Source organism: Crassostrea angulata, chromosome 6, assembly GCF_025612915.1.
Source record: "Crassostrea angulata isolate pt1a10 chromosome 6, ASM2561291v2, whole genome shotgun sequence".
Taxonomy (NCBI): domain Eukaryota; kingdom Metazoa; phylum Mollusca; class Bivalvia; order Ostreida; family Ostreidae; genus Magallana; species Magallana angulata.
This window is the reverse complement of record NC_069116.1, coordinates 21,671,014-21,685,252: the sequence shown is the minus strand read 5'-3', so window position 1 is coordinate 21,685,252 and position 14,239 is coordinate 21,671,014. Positions and strand designations below refer to the sequence as shown.

Below are 14,239 nucleotides of genomic sequence, written 5' to 3'. Positions count from 1 at the left end.
AAGGCAATGAGATCGACAGATAAGGGGGCTATTATCAGAAACAAACGCCAGAAAGCACCAGTTCACAAAATCAATTAATCAGATTACGCAAAGTCTGATTTTTCGAAGACTCTTCGCCTGATCGTTGGGCACGCTGGACTTGCGTGATTCGAAATTGCTTATCCACGCATTGCAAAATTGCTGATGTTAAGTTTTTATAATTCCTTCAAAAGCCCTTTTACTAGTGTAGCCCTGCCTTTCGGTTTAAAACGTTTAATGTTTTTTTTTTACATAAAGATTGCTTCCAATGAGTAAACAGGCGTTAACATTTTCCTATGAGAGAGAAATTAAAGCAGCTTAATTATTAATTACACAGCTTAATACACTTTACAGATATATCTAGCTAATGAATAAATATCCGGTTTTTACCGTCTAAAATTTTCATTCGTCCAAAAAATCTGTAGTTTTCAGACGATATAAACACAGGAATTAATAAATATTATTTGAGCATGAAAACAAAACGGGGGTGGTGCAGGTCACAGGGGTAAATAGACGATATCGATGTTGTTCGTCTTATCAATAATTTTCTCCGAAATGGACATCTTTTATCTTCCTCTGGAATCTGAAGCATGTTTGTTTAACATAATTAAACAATTACTATATAGTCCTTGCATCAGTACTGTATATGTTTACAACATCCATGTCTGTGTTAATATCGAATAATCTTAAAATGATTTTGTTGTTCTTAGGTACCTGTGTCAGTAGGTTGCAATACGGTATTTCTTGCAAAATTTAACTTTTTGATATCAAATGCAAGTATGTTTTTATTATAAAACGACAAATGTAATGAAAAACAAGTATTATGCTGATTACAAATATATAATTTCCTTTGGTATTCTATTGCAATCCATTGTAGAAATTTGTTAAGTTTGTAAAATTATAAAGCGCTTTTTCTGTTCAAAGAAACACTAGTTTATGCACGGGATTTTTTGCTGAAGATAGGAAAAAATTTAAAATATTAACAATACGTTGATGTGAAAGTGTGAAATAAAAGTTAAGTACATTTACTATGAAACAAAGCAGTACTAAAATGACTTATTTACAGTTTATATATTTGGGAGGGGGATAGAAGTATCTAGATAAGCTATTCGTACAATAGCGGGACATTTGGGTACATTTTAAAGTACACATTCGTTAGGACGCGGCTTCAAGTTTATTTATCAAAGATAAAGCTTCGCAGGCCATGCGATTTCTTAATACATCTTAAACACATTCATCGAATGCTTGGATATAAGGGCATTTGTCGGAGGGCTTACGACAGACTTTGATCATATGAGAGGAATACACAAAACTGTCAGTGGAACCCTTTGTTGGTATTTTAACGTGAGTTTTGAAAAATAATTCATTGCTTGTAATCAGTTTTGCAAAGATAGCTCTTATAGATCATTTTTCTTTGTACTTGGATAAATCGTTTATAATTTTAATGCTCAAAATATTTTTTTTGCAGAAAAAAGTACGCATTATATTTTTATTATTAATTTTCCATTTATTTATTATCTGATATGAATTCGATCCATATGCTCTTATCAACCCCACATAATAATTTTACCATGTTGCTTTTAATATTATTAAAATGGGTATCCTTCAGAATTATTTTTTTTTTATCTGTGAAAAATCGCCTAGGTCATTTCAGTGTTGCAAGTACCTTGTTTATTTTTATCATTATTATTGTTATTATTATTATTATTCCGATCGTTAACCGAAAAAAAGTTTTGTCAAGCTATATTTGGATACATTCCGCATAACGTTAACATGTGCATGTATGTAGAAATTGGAGACACGTGTCTCTACTTGCATGTATAATTTACATCCTGGGGGTTTGTTAATTGTCGGTCAATTCGTTACCATCCGGGTTAAGGTGTGCCACCTTAAAGAAAGAGGAAACATTCATAAAACAGGAACTAAACGATCGAATGTTTTTTTTATATTAATACTGATAGCAAGGGGATCTGATATATTGAATTTTAAGTTCAGATGACACGTTCCTCAATTTAATATAACTTTTTTTCAGGGATTTGTTATTGATTTACAACTACTTTGACAAGCTTTCTTGTTAAAAATTAGGGTACCTTACCAGGCATTTGTGCGAGATACTAGAGTATACATTTTCCTATATAATCTTATTGAAAATACACTTGAAATGCTGATATAAATTTTTTGGCATAAACATGAATATATATTTAAAATGTTAATCATTTTGAAACTCATATTATATAATAATATTTTTATTTGGTATATTACCAGGCCATTGAAAATTTGACAGATAATCATAATTTTTCGAGGAACGTGTCGTCTGACCTCAGTGAAAATAATAAATCAAAAATGAATAAGACATACACCTATTAAAACGCTAAGAAATAATATCTAAAGTCACAAATTCAAAATTAGATAGCTTCTGATTGAATTTCAGAACAATTTCTTTGGACTTGTCGTAATTAGAATTTTTTCAGGAATTCTATGGTATAAAACCGCAAGAAAAAAATTAAAGTACAATGGAATAAGAAAATGAAATGCGAATATGAACAAAGGATATTTATACATTATGAATTAACGACATTTCACACTGGGTATATTGTAAAAATGAACAGAAAGTACAGAGTTCGGTGCACATGCACTCACAAACCGTACCCCACTCCCTGTAGAAACGTAACGGATGGGGTTAAGGTGGGTCAGGAATGAGACATTATGTGCAAATGCTCGCACCCGGGTGTACGTAACTACCGGTGTGTCTCCCTAATACACGGCAAGCTCTACCCCCGGGGACATTATTACGTCACCAGTCATAAACAAGACGTAACTCAGAAGTCATCTTCCGGTTTGTTTTCGGTCCTTATACTACTACTCATTCACTCATTCATTAGCAAAAGACATTTCCATATTGAAACACGCGATTTGTGAACATAAACCAGCTTCTTTGAAACTAAGGATACCAGCTGGAAACTTGTAAATTAAAATACATATTAGGAATATAAATAATTTTTGTTCTATTGATTCAGGAAATAATTTTGAAGATGACACAATGGAAACTTTTACTTCTCACGTGTGCGATTGTGTTCGGAAGTGCCGTGTCAGGTAAGAGGGTCACTTGTTTATGTTTAGAAATATGTTGTGTTTAAAATGTTGATAAGAAGTTCAAATCTATGATCCAACTGCGTGTTGTCGAAATGGATTTTATCTGTGAAAATGTCGTCTTTTATCCGTGTCAATGTCTATATTGGGCGAGTCAATAATAATATGTCAAAGGTATATGATAGATAGATATAGGTATATGTACAGAACAGGGTGGTATATATCCATCAACGAGACCTTGTATTTTTGATGCTCAAAAGATTAGAGAAGTAAAATATGTCACATTTAGAGATAAATAATGATTATTCATGACTAGATATCAATGATTGGTTTACATTATCAAACATATCAACCAATACCCTTGTCGAAAAGCAAAAAAGATTATCATGAATATATTCAGCTAAATTAGATAATTAAATGATTTCGTTGTAATACTAATAACACAACCATTCATTTCTTATGAAATAATTTTGTTTGTTTGTAGAGGAAACTCACGATGTCTACGACTATGAAATCGACAGCGAGGGTCACGCAATGGAAGGGTACCTCTTTCCTGATCTTGAGTCGGGGGACAGGATACTGGTGAATCTAGAAGATGGCGAAACTCTTACAGAGAATGGAAACGAAGTCAAGTACATCCGACTCAAAATTAGAAAATCTAAAAACACATCGGTACGCCTCTAATTCAATCATAAATGCTTCTTCTACATCAATAATTTTATTCTGAATTATTTGTGTTGTACATGTAATAGTCATTTTTGCACCAAAAAAATTAACGTGACATTGTTTCCCATTTTTACAGGGCCCTGCTCCCATTTTCCGAGTGTTCGACACGGAACACTTCTCCGTCAACAAAGACAACTACATAGTGGTGGACACAAACAACACAGCTAAATTACAGGAAGAGAAAGAACTCAAATTTTATGTGAGCACATTTATATTAAAATACTGTTGTTGTCCATTTTATGTTTTCAGAGAATAACGGTAACGATTCTTTTATACCCATTGTATATCATATTTTGAGCAATGTCTAAAATTAAAAAAAAAAACATAATGATAAACAGGTGCCAGATTGCATCAACATTGAAAAAAAAAAGCCTACGGTATTTTAAGAATTGGCGTTAAAATGCGTTTATAAGGCAACAATCTGATTACAGCAATTGTGTCTGTTTTTATAGGTTGTACTCACAAACAATCATAGGCAGGCAGTGTCAAACCCTCTTCCATTCATTGTTCGGATTGAGAAAAAGACCGAGAATCCATCTGACTACTCTCTTCATTCCGCCATTTTCGCTGGAGTCTTGGTGCTAATCATCGTTATATTGGCTCTGGGAATTCCGTTTGGAATAAGAGCCAAAAGGCGAATGAAAAGGGGAAAACCCGTCATGAAATTGGGTAGTCATCCGGGTTCTAGTCCCGATCTCAAGATGATCGTTTCGGAATCCGTGGAGGATATTCCGGGAATGCACCGCAATCCGACCGAACCAAACTGGTACGGAGAAAAAACCATTCTATCATACGAGCAAGAAGTGAAAACGGAGAAAGCTGCCTTCACCAAAGAGATCAAACAGCTAGAGAAGAAGATTTCTCTTGGATTGAGCAAAGAGGCAGACGATGATGACGATGGGTTAGTGAAGCGTTCAAAAGAGGAGCAAAAAGGGATTCTAAAGAACGGCAACTCTAGTCATGACAATGGACAAGTGTCGTTCTCCGTTGACGTGCACGGAGCCAACGTTAACGTAAAGACAGAACAAACATCTAAACTATAACGTTTTTAATTGCTTTTCGCCAAAGATATAAAACGTATATTTTTATTAAGAAAGGTTTTTTTCATCCACCTTGCGTCGGATGTAATGTTAAATTGTAATTTGACACAGCATTATACACTGTTCATGTTAGATATATACACTAAATATTCCTATTTATCATGAAACATATTAATTTAATATATAGATTTGTATATTTGTTTTCATTAGTTGTCTGTTCGATTGTTTGGTTACTTGTATTGAATAGTATTAATCGCACAAAATAAATTATATCTTCTAGTGTATAGAATTGTGGGCATATCCCAATTCTTAAATTCGAAATAATTAGAAGATATCGATCTTAGTCTATAGCTAGATCGATTGACAAATCTTTGGTATCAGGTTATCACCTTATCATGTCAACCAAGATCCACTAAAGCTTTCCTTGAACTGTTGAAGATAACCTATTGATTTGTTAGAAAATTATTTTGAAATAATTCCTATACCCTCAAACAAAAATTGAAACATGGACCATGCAGTTATTGTTGTTACATGTACATATAGCAAATTGTGGATGGTCTTTGCGTTACACCAATGGGACAGCATAATGCTTCATTAGAGACCAAAACACTCTGTAGTTCATTGGAGGAGTCTCATATACAGAACACCAATTATATAATGATCGAAGAATAAGCTTTAAGTATACAGAACAAAATTCATAAGTGGTAAACATGAATGCACCGTTTGGGTGGCTTTATCCTATGACCTCTACCCAATCTCTGTCACGTCATATAGGATTCTATTTGTACCAACTAATGTCGAAGTCAAGGAGAACTGATATGTAAAGTCCAAAATATATACCTAAAGTAGATTTAAACGTTCAAAAAATGGAAATGAGAGCAAAGTTAAAACGTGTGAATAAGATCAAGTACGAGGGACGTTCAATAAATGAATGATATAATATCACTAATCAGATTGCATACAATATAGCTAGGGTTGAATTAACCTTTGGATTTCTTTCCACGCATGATTTGGATCATATTCTATTTATGGCCGTTTATCTGACCACGTTTCATCATCGAATGCCCCTTTGAGCAGCTGATATATAAACCCTACTCGAGACATTGTATGAAATAGTCATCATCCAATAAGAAACGTCCTGGAGCACTTCGTACAGCTCAGGTACGTAACATCGGGACATTTGAGACCAAGTAAAAAATTAAGATAAGCTTTCAATGGATGCAATACTCGCAAAATGATGGTCAATAAATAGGTAACCATTAAACAAATAGCAAATTTGTAGGCATTTCATCTAGGACAGTATCTACTTTTTTAAAGAAACACCTTAGCCTTCGAAAGGTTAGTGCATTATGGATATACCTCATCTATTAACAGAAAAACAAAAAGAATAGCGGGTTGAAATGTGCAGAAAACTACTTAAAATCTACAAAAATTGCAATGGATGACGTTTATCAGAAGTTGTAACAAGCGATGAAACATGAATACTCAGAGGAAAATTGCTAATTTAACAAGATGTGGTTGACTAAAACGGCAAGTTATAGCAAAACGATGCCAAAGTACAAAGAAAGTATTAACGCAATTTTCTTTATTAGGGAAGGTCTGGGACTGTAGTTCAAGTTGCTATTTCAAAAGGCCGGTCAATCACCGGTCATGTATACAAAAATTATCTGCTGAAAAAAGTTAAGAAACATTTCAAAAGGAAGAGACAAAAGTCTTGAATTCGCAACCTTCGACTCCATAATGACATCGCCCCAGTACATAAATCTCAGATCGTGAGAATATTTTTGGAAAATTAAAGAAACGGTTTATGTTTTGACTCATCCTCCCTATTCACCCGACTTGTCTCCCTGTGACTTTTTTTTCTTTTTCCTAAAAAAAACCCCACTTGCTTCAATGAATGTTTTAGGCTCTGCCTTTTATCAGTACAATCATGAATATCATTCCAAAACTAGATATACCGGTATATATACCGTAACGCCACGAATGCCCCCACCTGCGACCAAAATTTCAAATGCTAAAAGTATTAATAACAATTGTCTGTTTGCAAAATAAATTAAATCACTGAAAATTACTCACTTTTAAGAGGCATAACTCTGTCAAAAAACATCGGACAAGAATCAAGTTCAAGTTAATTTTTAAGAAATATCAAATATGCATCACTCCAAAAGTTAATAGAGAGCGGAAACTAAGAATTTCTCATTTAACTCTGTCAAAACTCATTGTACTGGAACCAAATTCGAACTTGATCTGTATTTTTTTTTTTTTTTTTGGTAAATAGCCTACATATGAAATATCAGCTTTATATATACAAAAGCTATGGATGGCGGAAACTGGGATTATCTCATTTTTTTCAAAGTTCAAGAGGCACAACTCTGTCAAAAAATTGGGCCAGAACCAACCTTACAGATCTATTAACATCCGAGTTGAATATGAATATATTCATAAAATCCATCCATTAATCAAATTTGAGTTGAACGTATGCAGCGGTTTTTGAGATAATGATCGGAATGTCAGAATTACGGGGTACCACTATGTGCCCAAGCCATTTCAAAATTGCAAAAATTATTTTATTCTGTTATTTTTGTAACAACGATGAAATTATTTATTGAATGCCCCTCGTAGAGAGGTTTAAATCCAATGAGGCATAATGACAAATAAGCTGTAAGAGGTAAATAGTTATGGTAAAACAAATCTTGATAAATCTTCATTAGGATTATTTCATTCGTTTCCAATGATTCTCTCAAGAAGAATTGTGAATTTATTCTCTAGAGCCACAGTGACTTTAAAACCTTACGTATGAAATGGCCCGCATGTAACAAAAGAACATTAGGGGTGTAAACGTACCAAAGAGAAAATATCACTAACTATGCATATATTAAAAACATAATTAATAATCAGCTGTGAAAAAAACTTAATTAGCCATATGTGGTAAAATGAAATGATGTTCCTTAAAGATTTCAACATGTAACAAAATATTCTCTAAAAGTTGACGATTTAATTTTTGGGAGTTGATTTTAATCAACTTTCCTATGCAGTTACTCTGGCAAACCGAAAGTGAAACAGTGTTTGGACCTAATCACAAATCATCACCGCTGACAAGACTTAGTTCTTGAAAATAATAGAAAAATTCAAAGTAATGTATGCTGAAGCATTGTTTTTTTAAAGGAAACTTGTCAATAAACACTTTGAAAATAGTCAAATTTTATATAATACGAACAACTAAGATATTTTTATAGTCTCATGTATTCCTACGCCAGAGTTTAATATAGCCTCGTTCAACCAAACGCTCGGCTGTCTCCGTAAATCTCCGAGAAGCAGAAAGGCTCTCTTGCTTGTCGGAGATTAACGGAGACAGCCGAGCGTCTGGTTGAACGAGACTGAGTTCGATATCAATAGTGCTTGGATCCATAAATTTTTTAGAATTGCTTCGATTACTTATAAATAGTTTGAAATCTATCTTTAAATATTACACAACATGTTTCATATGGGGTTTCTCGAAATTCTTGTCGGAAAAGTCTAAAATTCATATAATAAAAAAGTGCGTAATTAAAATACAGACTAGAAACTAATTGCCATGCAAGATAAGTTGATTTCAAAATAAATGATAATCGATAAAATCAACTCCCGTCAGTACTTTGATTGTTTCAATTTTCTTGGTAGTTGACCAGAAAGAGAGAGAGACTGATCTTAAGGTATTCGATGTATAACGACCACATTTTGTACCTAATAAATGAATGGTCCGGTATTCTTAATCATTATGTCATTTTGAAGGTGTTATCAAATAAAAATTCTCCACCAAAGGAATTTTCAAAATATTGATTATGGTCCAACTAAGTACACATTGAATTTTGCATTGAAGTCTATGGGAAACGTATGTTTTAATATAATATTGTAAAAAGTAACTTGAAATTTTTAAAACTCTCTTGGTTAATACATGCATAAACTTTCTCTTTATTAAAATATGAAATAAAATAAATCATTTACCGCAGATATTTTGACGAAATTAAAATTTTCTTTTTTTCAACAAGGGGAGATAACTCTTTAAAAAATTTTAAGGTGCAAAATGACCGGCTTCTTATATGTTGTCAGTCATGTGAATTTGATTTATTTCACTTTCATTGTTATTTAGCAATACACATTTAACTGGTTTAAAATGATTCAAAATTCTTCAATATCCCTTCATTATACATTGAATACCTTAAAGTCGCCCAGTAATTACCGATTCCTGCTTTTTTCTATCCAAATTCCACAGGCGGAAACCTTCTAAAACTTGTGTGCATCCACAATTCACTGTAGAATTTGTTCTTCAACCATATTATTACATTCTTCTTAGTTTCCAATTAAAATCAACGATCTCATAATGGTTTAGAAATGTTTTCATTGGTCACTTGGCCTTCAGACAAGTAAATGCACGCGAAGATCTATATAGCCCCCCCCCCCCCCACTTTATCCCCGATCTGCTAATGAACTAGACACATAATATATTTGATGAACAATTAACCATCACAAAACACTGGCCCAAATCTAAAGTAAATCAAATCCATAAGGTAGTCAGTTACTACAAATCAAGTCCAATCTCGTAAGTTGAAAATTCATAAGGAAAATTAGTGGTTTCATAGATTTATCATTTATTACTAAATCATGATTTATGTACATTGAAATAAATGAGCAATATTTTACAAAATTTTGTAAACTTGACTTCAGATTTTAGAAGACAGATGTACAAACCAAATCAGTTCTTTGAAAGATCAATTAAGTATTCTTAAATTTTTATACAGTCACATCCACTTCATAGAAAGGAGTAGGAAAAAAACTTAGTAACAGTGACAGCCATGGACATGTTTGATGAATGTTCTAAAGATGAACAGACTAGGAACAAATCATATAGTCTGAAACATGCATGCATGTTAACAATGAGTTGATTGAGTTGGATTGTCTCTCAAAGGTTTCTCCTGAACTGGATACAAACTCCAACACTGTCTTCTTTACTTCCTAGGAAAGATAATCAGTTGAGGCTTTGACCACGTATTAATCTTACATATTGTAATACATGTATCTAATAGAGTATCACATATTGGCTTCAAACGTTAAACTATAATGCTTTGAGCAACCAGCAATATTTTAATTCACTCAAAAACATATCAGTGGATAATAAAACAAACTTAAAGTAATAAGTTTTGAAAATTCTCTTTGTATAGCATTTAAATGCATCAGAAAATATTCTAATACACAATTTTACTTAATTTAAAAAATAAACATTTTCTTTAAGAATGTGGCTGGGAGGTCAACACATAAGTCATCTGCTGTAGACTATTACTTAGAAAAAGAAAAAAATTATATTCTTGAACTTTAGAGTTCTCCTTCAAGTGGTGGTGGGGGAGAGGAGGTGTCAACATTGTTTAAGACTGGCCATGATTATCTGACCTTCTTCATGCAATAATTTCAAATAAAATTTACATCGCTTCAGATACAATAAAAAAGAGAAAATCATGAAATAACAATTATCATATCAAGTACATGTATCTACATAAAAAAAGTCATCATCTGTTAAGTACATGTATTTGTAAATTGCATAATTATATAGTACTGTACCATATTGACAGCATTCATTACTACATACAGACTGGGTTTAAACCCCCTTTTTTATTTGTGTCACAAATTATAAAAAATATATCAGTTTCACACAAAAATATATTTTGTGTTAAGTAACTATGTACTATACAATATACACTTCAACTATAGCAATGAATTCTACTAAGCATTAGTTCATCCTCATTAAGTCATAAGGATAAATTGAAACATACCCGGTATTCCTAGGCCACATCAACTAAAATTCGTGCTTGTCTCACATGCTCATATTCAAACAAAACTAAACAAATAATACATATATTATTTCAGATTTCACTTATCCACGAAATTCTTTTTTATTTCTGTTTTTTCATAGTTTAAATTGTTTAATTTATAAATCAGAAAAAAGTAGGAAAAACTATAATTGTACATTCATATTTATTCATGTACCACCTAAATTTTGCCTACAAAATATAATCCTTTTATTATTAATAATCACTTGTTTACCCATACATTTCTCATCACATGTCTGATGACCAAAAAAATTTAAATTGGCGTGGCCCTACAAAAAAATTCAACAAAATACATTCAAAAGTTGTAACATCACTCTTCTAACTGACACATTAATGTTACATTATCAACTAGTAAAAGTTAAAATTTTTAATAACAACTACAATGTACCAGTATATGTAGATACATGACTACAAATTTAATATTTCAATAATTCATCTACACATCTACACACATGCTTCTGATTGTAGAAATTTGTAAACAAATGTATAGATATACACAATTCAATTTTTCTTAGCCAACACATCTCTAACAAATGCATTATTTTGATCAAGAACCTGTTGTTTCATTTCTTTCATTTTGCTGAGAATGTCTTGATCTGACATGCTGGAGATTGGCAACTTTTTCACACTATCTAGGAAATTCTGGATAATCTCCACACCTTCTTCTTTTTCCATTTTCCTTTTTTTCACAGCTGGTTCATCATCTCCTTTCAATGAAGTCTCCAATTCGACTGACTGGAAATCTTCGAGCTCTGCTGCCTTTTTCTTCGAAAACTCAATAACATGTGCTGGGAAATGAGCTAATTCTGCGACATGGATTCCAAAACTCTGGTCACATGGTCCTTGCTTGACTCTGTAGAGTAGGGTCAAAGTGTCATTTGAGGTTAAAGCTGTGACATGTAAGTTATTCACTGTTGGTATTTTATCGGCAAGTGTAGTTAATTCATGAAAATGGGTTGCAAAGAGGCAGAATCCTTTGATTTTTGTTGCGATATGTTCAGATATTGCCCAAGCCAGTCCAAATCCATCATATGTCGAAGTTCCTCTACCGAGCTCATCAATGATCATAAGGGAGTTCTCTGTCGCTGATTTCAGAATTGAAGCCGTTTCCAACATTTCTGCCATGAAAGTTGATATGCCCTTCACCTGATTGTCTCCTGCACCAACCCTCGCCAAAATGCTGTCCACAATGGTCACCTGAGCCTCACTGCATGGAACATAAGAACCAATCTGTGCAAGAAGTACGACCACACCTGCTGAACGAATATAGGTAGATTTACCTCCCATGTTTGGTCCAGTAATGATGTGAAACATCTGTTTGTCTTTTTCAAAGATGATGTCATTTGGAATGAAAGAGATATCTTCCTGCATTTCCAAGCAAGGGTGACGGGCATCTATCAGCTTGATATTTCCGCTGCCTTTAGGCAACAGACTTGGGCGAACAAATGGTATTGGAGCACTTGTTGCTGACACAGCAAAACTAACCAACACATCCAATTGCGCAATCAACTCATTCAAAATGACCATGGTTTCACAATAACCAGCTGCTATGGAAATGATTTCAGCTACAATACTTTTCTGCTGTTCACTGTACTCTTCTTTAGCTTTCAGATAATCTTCATTCAGTTGTTTAACAGCATTGTTGTGAAAACGAACTCCGTTGTTTTTAGTGTCTATAGTTATATAGTTTTTGTTGTTTCTCAATGCTTTTTCCTCTTTTCGTGTCACCCTGAAGAAATACCCCAGTTGTGCATTACTCTCTAATTTAAGAACTTTGTTTGCTTCAATTCCTAAATCTCTAGCAACTTTGTTCAGCTGACCTTTAATTTTATCTTCCAAATCACTAATTTTCTCTGACAGGGCTTGCAATTCTTCATCAAATCCTGGTTTTATTAGAAATTCATGATTTTCTACTTGTTGGAGGTCCATGGTTTCTTCCACCATTTCTTGAAATTTAGCAAAATCCATCAAAATTTCTTTTGCTGGATTAACAAAAATCTCCATAATAAGTTGACAACTCTCCATCCCATGCTTTTCTAGAGTCTCCATTAAATGGGGTAACTTATCCAATGCCTGATAAACTCTGTAGCAATCCTGCAGTGTTGCTTTTCTCTGCTGGAATTTTCGAGCCAATCTTTGAAAGTCTGGTAACCTTCGTAAATGATCCTCTGCAACCAACTGTCGAAGTTCTGTGTCTTTTACGAAAAACTCCACAAGCTTCTGTCTTTCCTCAATACGATTAATATCCATCAGAGGTTGCTTTATCCACTGAGCCAGAAGCCTTTGTCCCTGCACAGTTTTACACCTGTCCATTAATCCAAGAATGCTTTGATTCTTGTTTCCATCAGATGAGGTGGGGAACAGATTCAATGCTTGGACTGCTGCAGAATCAAGTTTCATATACTGACTGAAGTCAAAAGACCCAATGCTGAATTGTCCAAAATAATCTTCATTTGACAGGAGCTCCAAATACTTGATAAGTGCCGAAACTGCTTCCATTGCGATCTTTTTCTCCATTTCACTTAGAGTTGCACTGTTTACTTGCTGTCCCTTTTTACACTTCAGCAATCGGTTAAGATCTTGCACAACATCCTTGCTGCTAAAATCGCTCTTCTTTCTTTCAGTGATGAGAATATTACTTCTTTCCAAGACTTGTCTCAGTTTTCCAGTGTGTAGATCACCTGTCCAAACTACACATTCTTTGGCTCCCATTTGTACAATCAATGCCTCTAAATTTGAAAACTGGTCATTGTCAGCAAATTCTGCTACCAACATTTTTCTCATCATTACATCAGCAAATCCAACCCCCACCATTCTCTCATTATTTTCTGTTCCGATCTTCAAACCTAACACGCCAACAGATTGGGATATGTCGGAGTTACCAAACAAAATATCTTCAAACTGAGTTAGATTGCCTGGAGATGCTTTAAAAGCTAGCATCCATTCATTGTTTTTGGATCCAGTTTTGTTCTTCAATATTTCAACTCTATATTGACGTATTAACAACAACTCTTTGACGAGAGATTCAAAGTTGAGTTTGCTTACAGTTACGGACTCCAGCTTCTTTTCTCCTGCTCCAAGATATTTTATCACTGCAACTGTCTTGAAAACTTCCTTGGCAACAAAAACAGCATCTTGTCCATGGACTGTATAATAATCTGTACGATCAAAAAATCTCACAGTTGTACTTGGTTTCTCAGGAAGACTTTTAAAGGCAGAGATGAATCCTTGGTCTTGAAATGCATCCATTTTTGTGAGTTATAAATCAATAGGACCGTAAGGACGTTTTTCCCGGCAAATTTGAGCCAACATGGGGTTGGGGTAAAAATAAGTATTTTTTATAAGGAGTGCTGGATTAAGGTTTTTTTTCTATCTAAATACATATAAATATCTAAATACATATAATTTATATGTCTAATTATTTTTAACTTCAAGAACAGAATAGTTCTGTCCTTTGATATTTCGTTTCTGCTTCTCTTTAAAACCAGGTTTCTACTTTTACAC

At 33.5% G+C, this 14,239-nt stretch overlaps 2 protein-coding genes across 2 annotated transcripts; one reads left to right on the top strand and one right to left on the bottom strand.

Annotated features, from left to right (window-relative positions):
• The first annotated feature begins 1,191 nt into the window (after positions 1 to 1,191).
• LOC128188796 (uncharacterized) lies at positions 1,192 to 5,068 on the top strand. The gene is made up of 5 exons (XM_052860068.1): positions 1,192 to 1,362; positions 3,036 to 3,111; positions 3,593 to 3,780; positions 3,911 to 4,033; positions 4,287 to 5,068. Exons 1-5 carry the CDS (start codon positions 1,312 to 1,314, stop codon positions 4,875 to 4,877), a joined length of 1,029 nt encoding a protein of 342 aa, XP_052716028.1. The 5' UTR covers positions 1,192 to 1,311; the 3' UTR covers positions 4,878 to 5,068.
• Positions 5,069 to 9,515: 4,447 nt separating this feature from the next.
• Positions 9,516 to 14,039, bottom strand: LOC128189691 (DNA mismatch repair protein Msh2-like). Its single transcript, XM_052861403.1, has one exon. It carries the CDS (start codon positions 13,982 to 13,984, stop codon positions 11,237 to 11,239), a length of 2,748 nt encoding a protein of 915 aa, XP_052717363.1. The 5' UTR covers positions 13,985 to 14,039; the 3' UTR covers positions 9,516 to 11,236.
• Positions 14,040 to 14,239: the final 200 nt, after the last annotated feature.

Excerpts from the sequence above, each read along its gene's own strand:
- LOC128188796 (XM_052860068.1), top strand. The coding sequence starts at position 1,312 with ATGAGAGGAATACACAAAACTGTCAGTGGAACCCTTTGTTGGTATTTT. Across the intron at positions 3,112-3,592 it reads GTTCGGAAGTGCCGTGTCAG|AGGAAACTCACGATGTCTAC; the intron begins GTAAGAGGGTCA and ends GTTTGTTTGTAG. Across the intron at positions 4,034-4,286 it reads AGAAAGAACTCAAATTTTAT|GTTGTACTCACAAACAATCA; the intron begins GTGAGCACATTT and ends CTGTTTTTATAG.
- LOC128189691 (XM_052861403.1), bottom strand. The coding sequence starts at position 13,984 with ATGGATGCATTTCAAGACCAAGGATTCATCTCTGCCTTTAAAAGTCTT.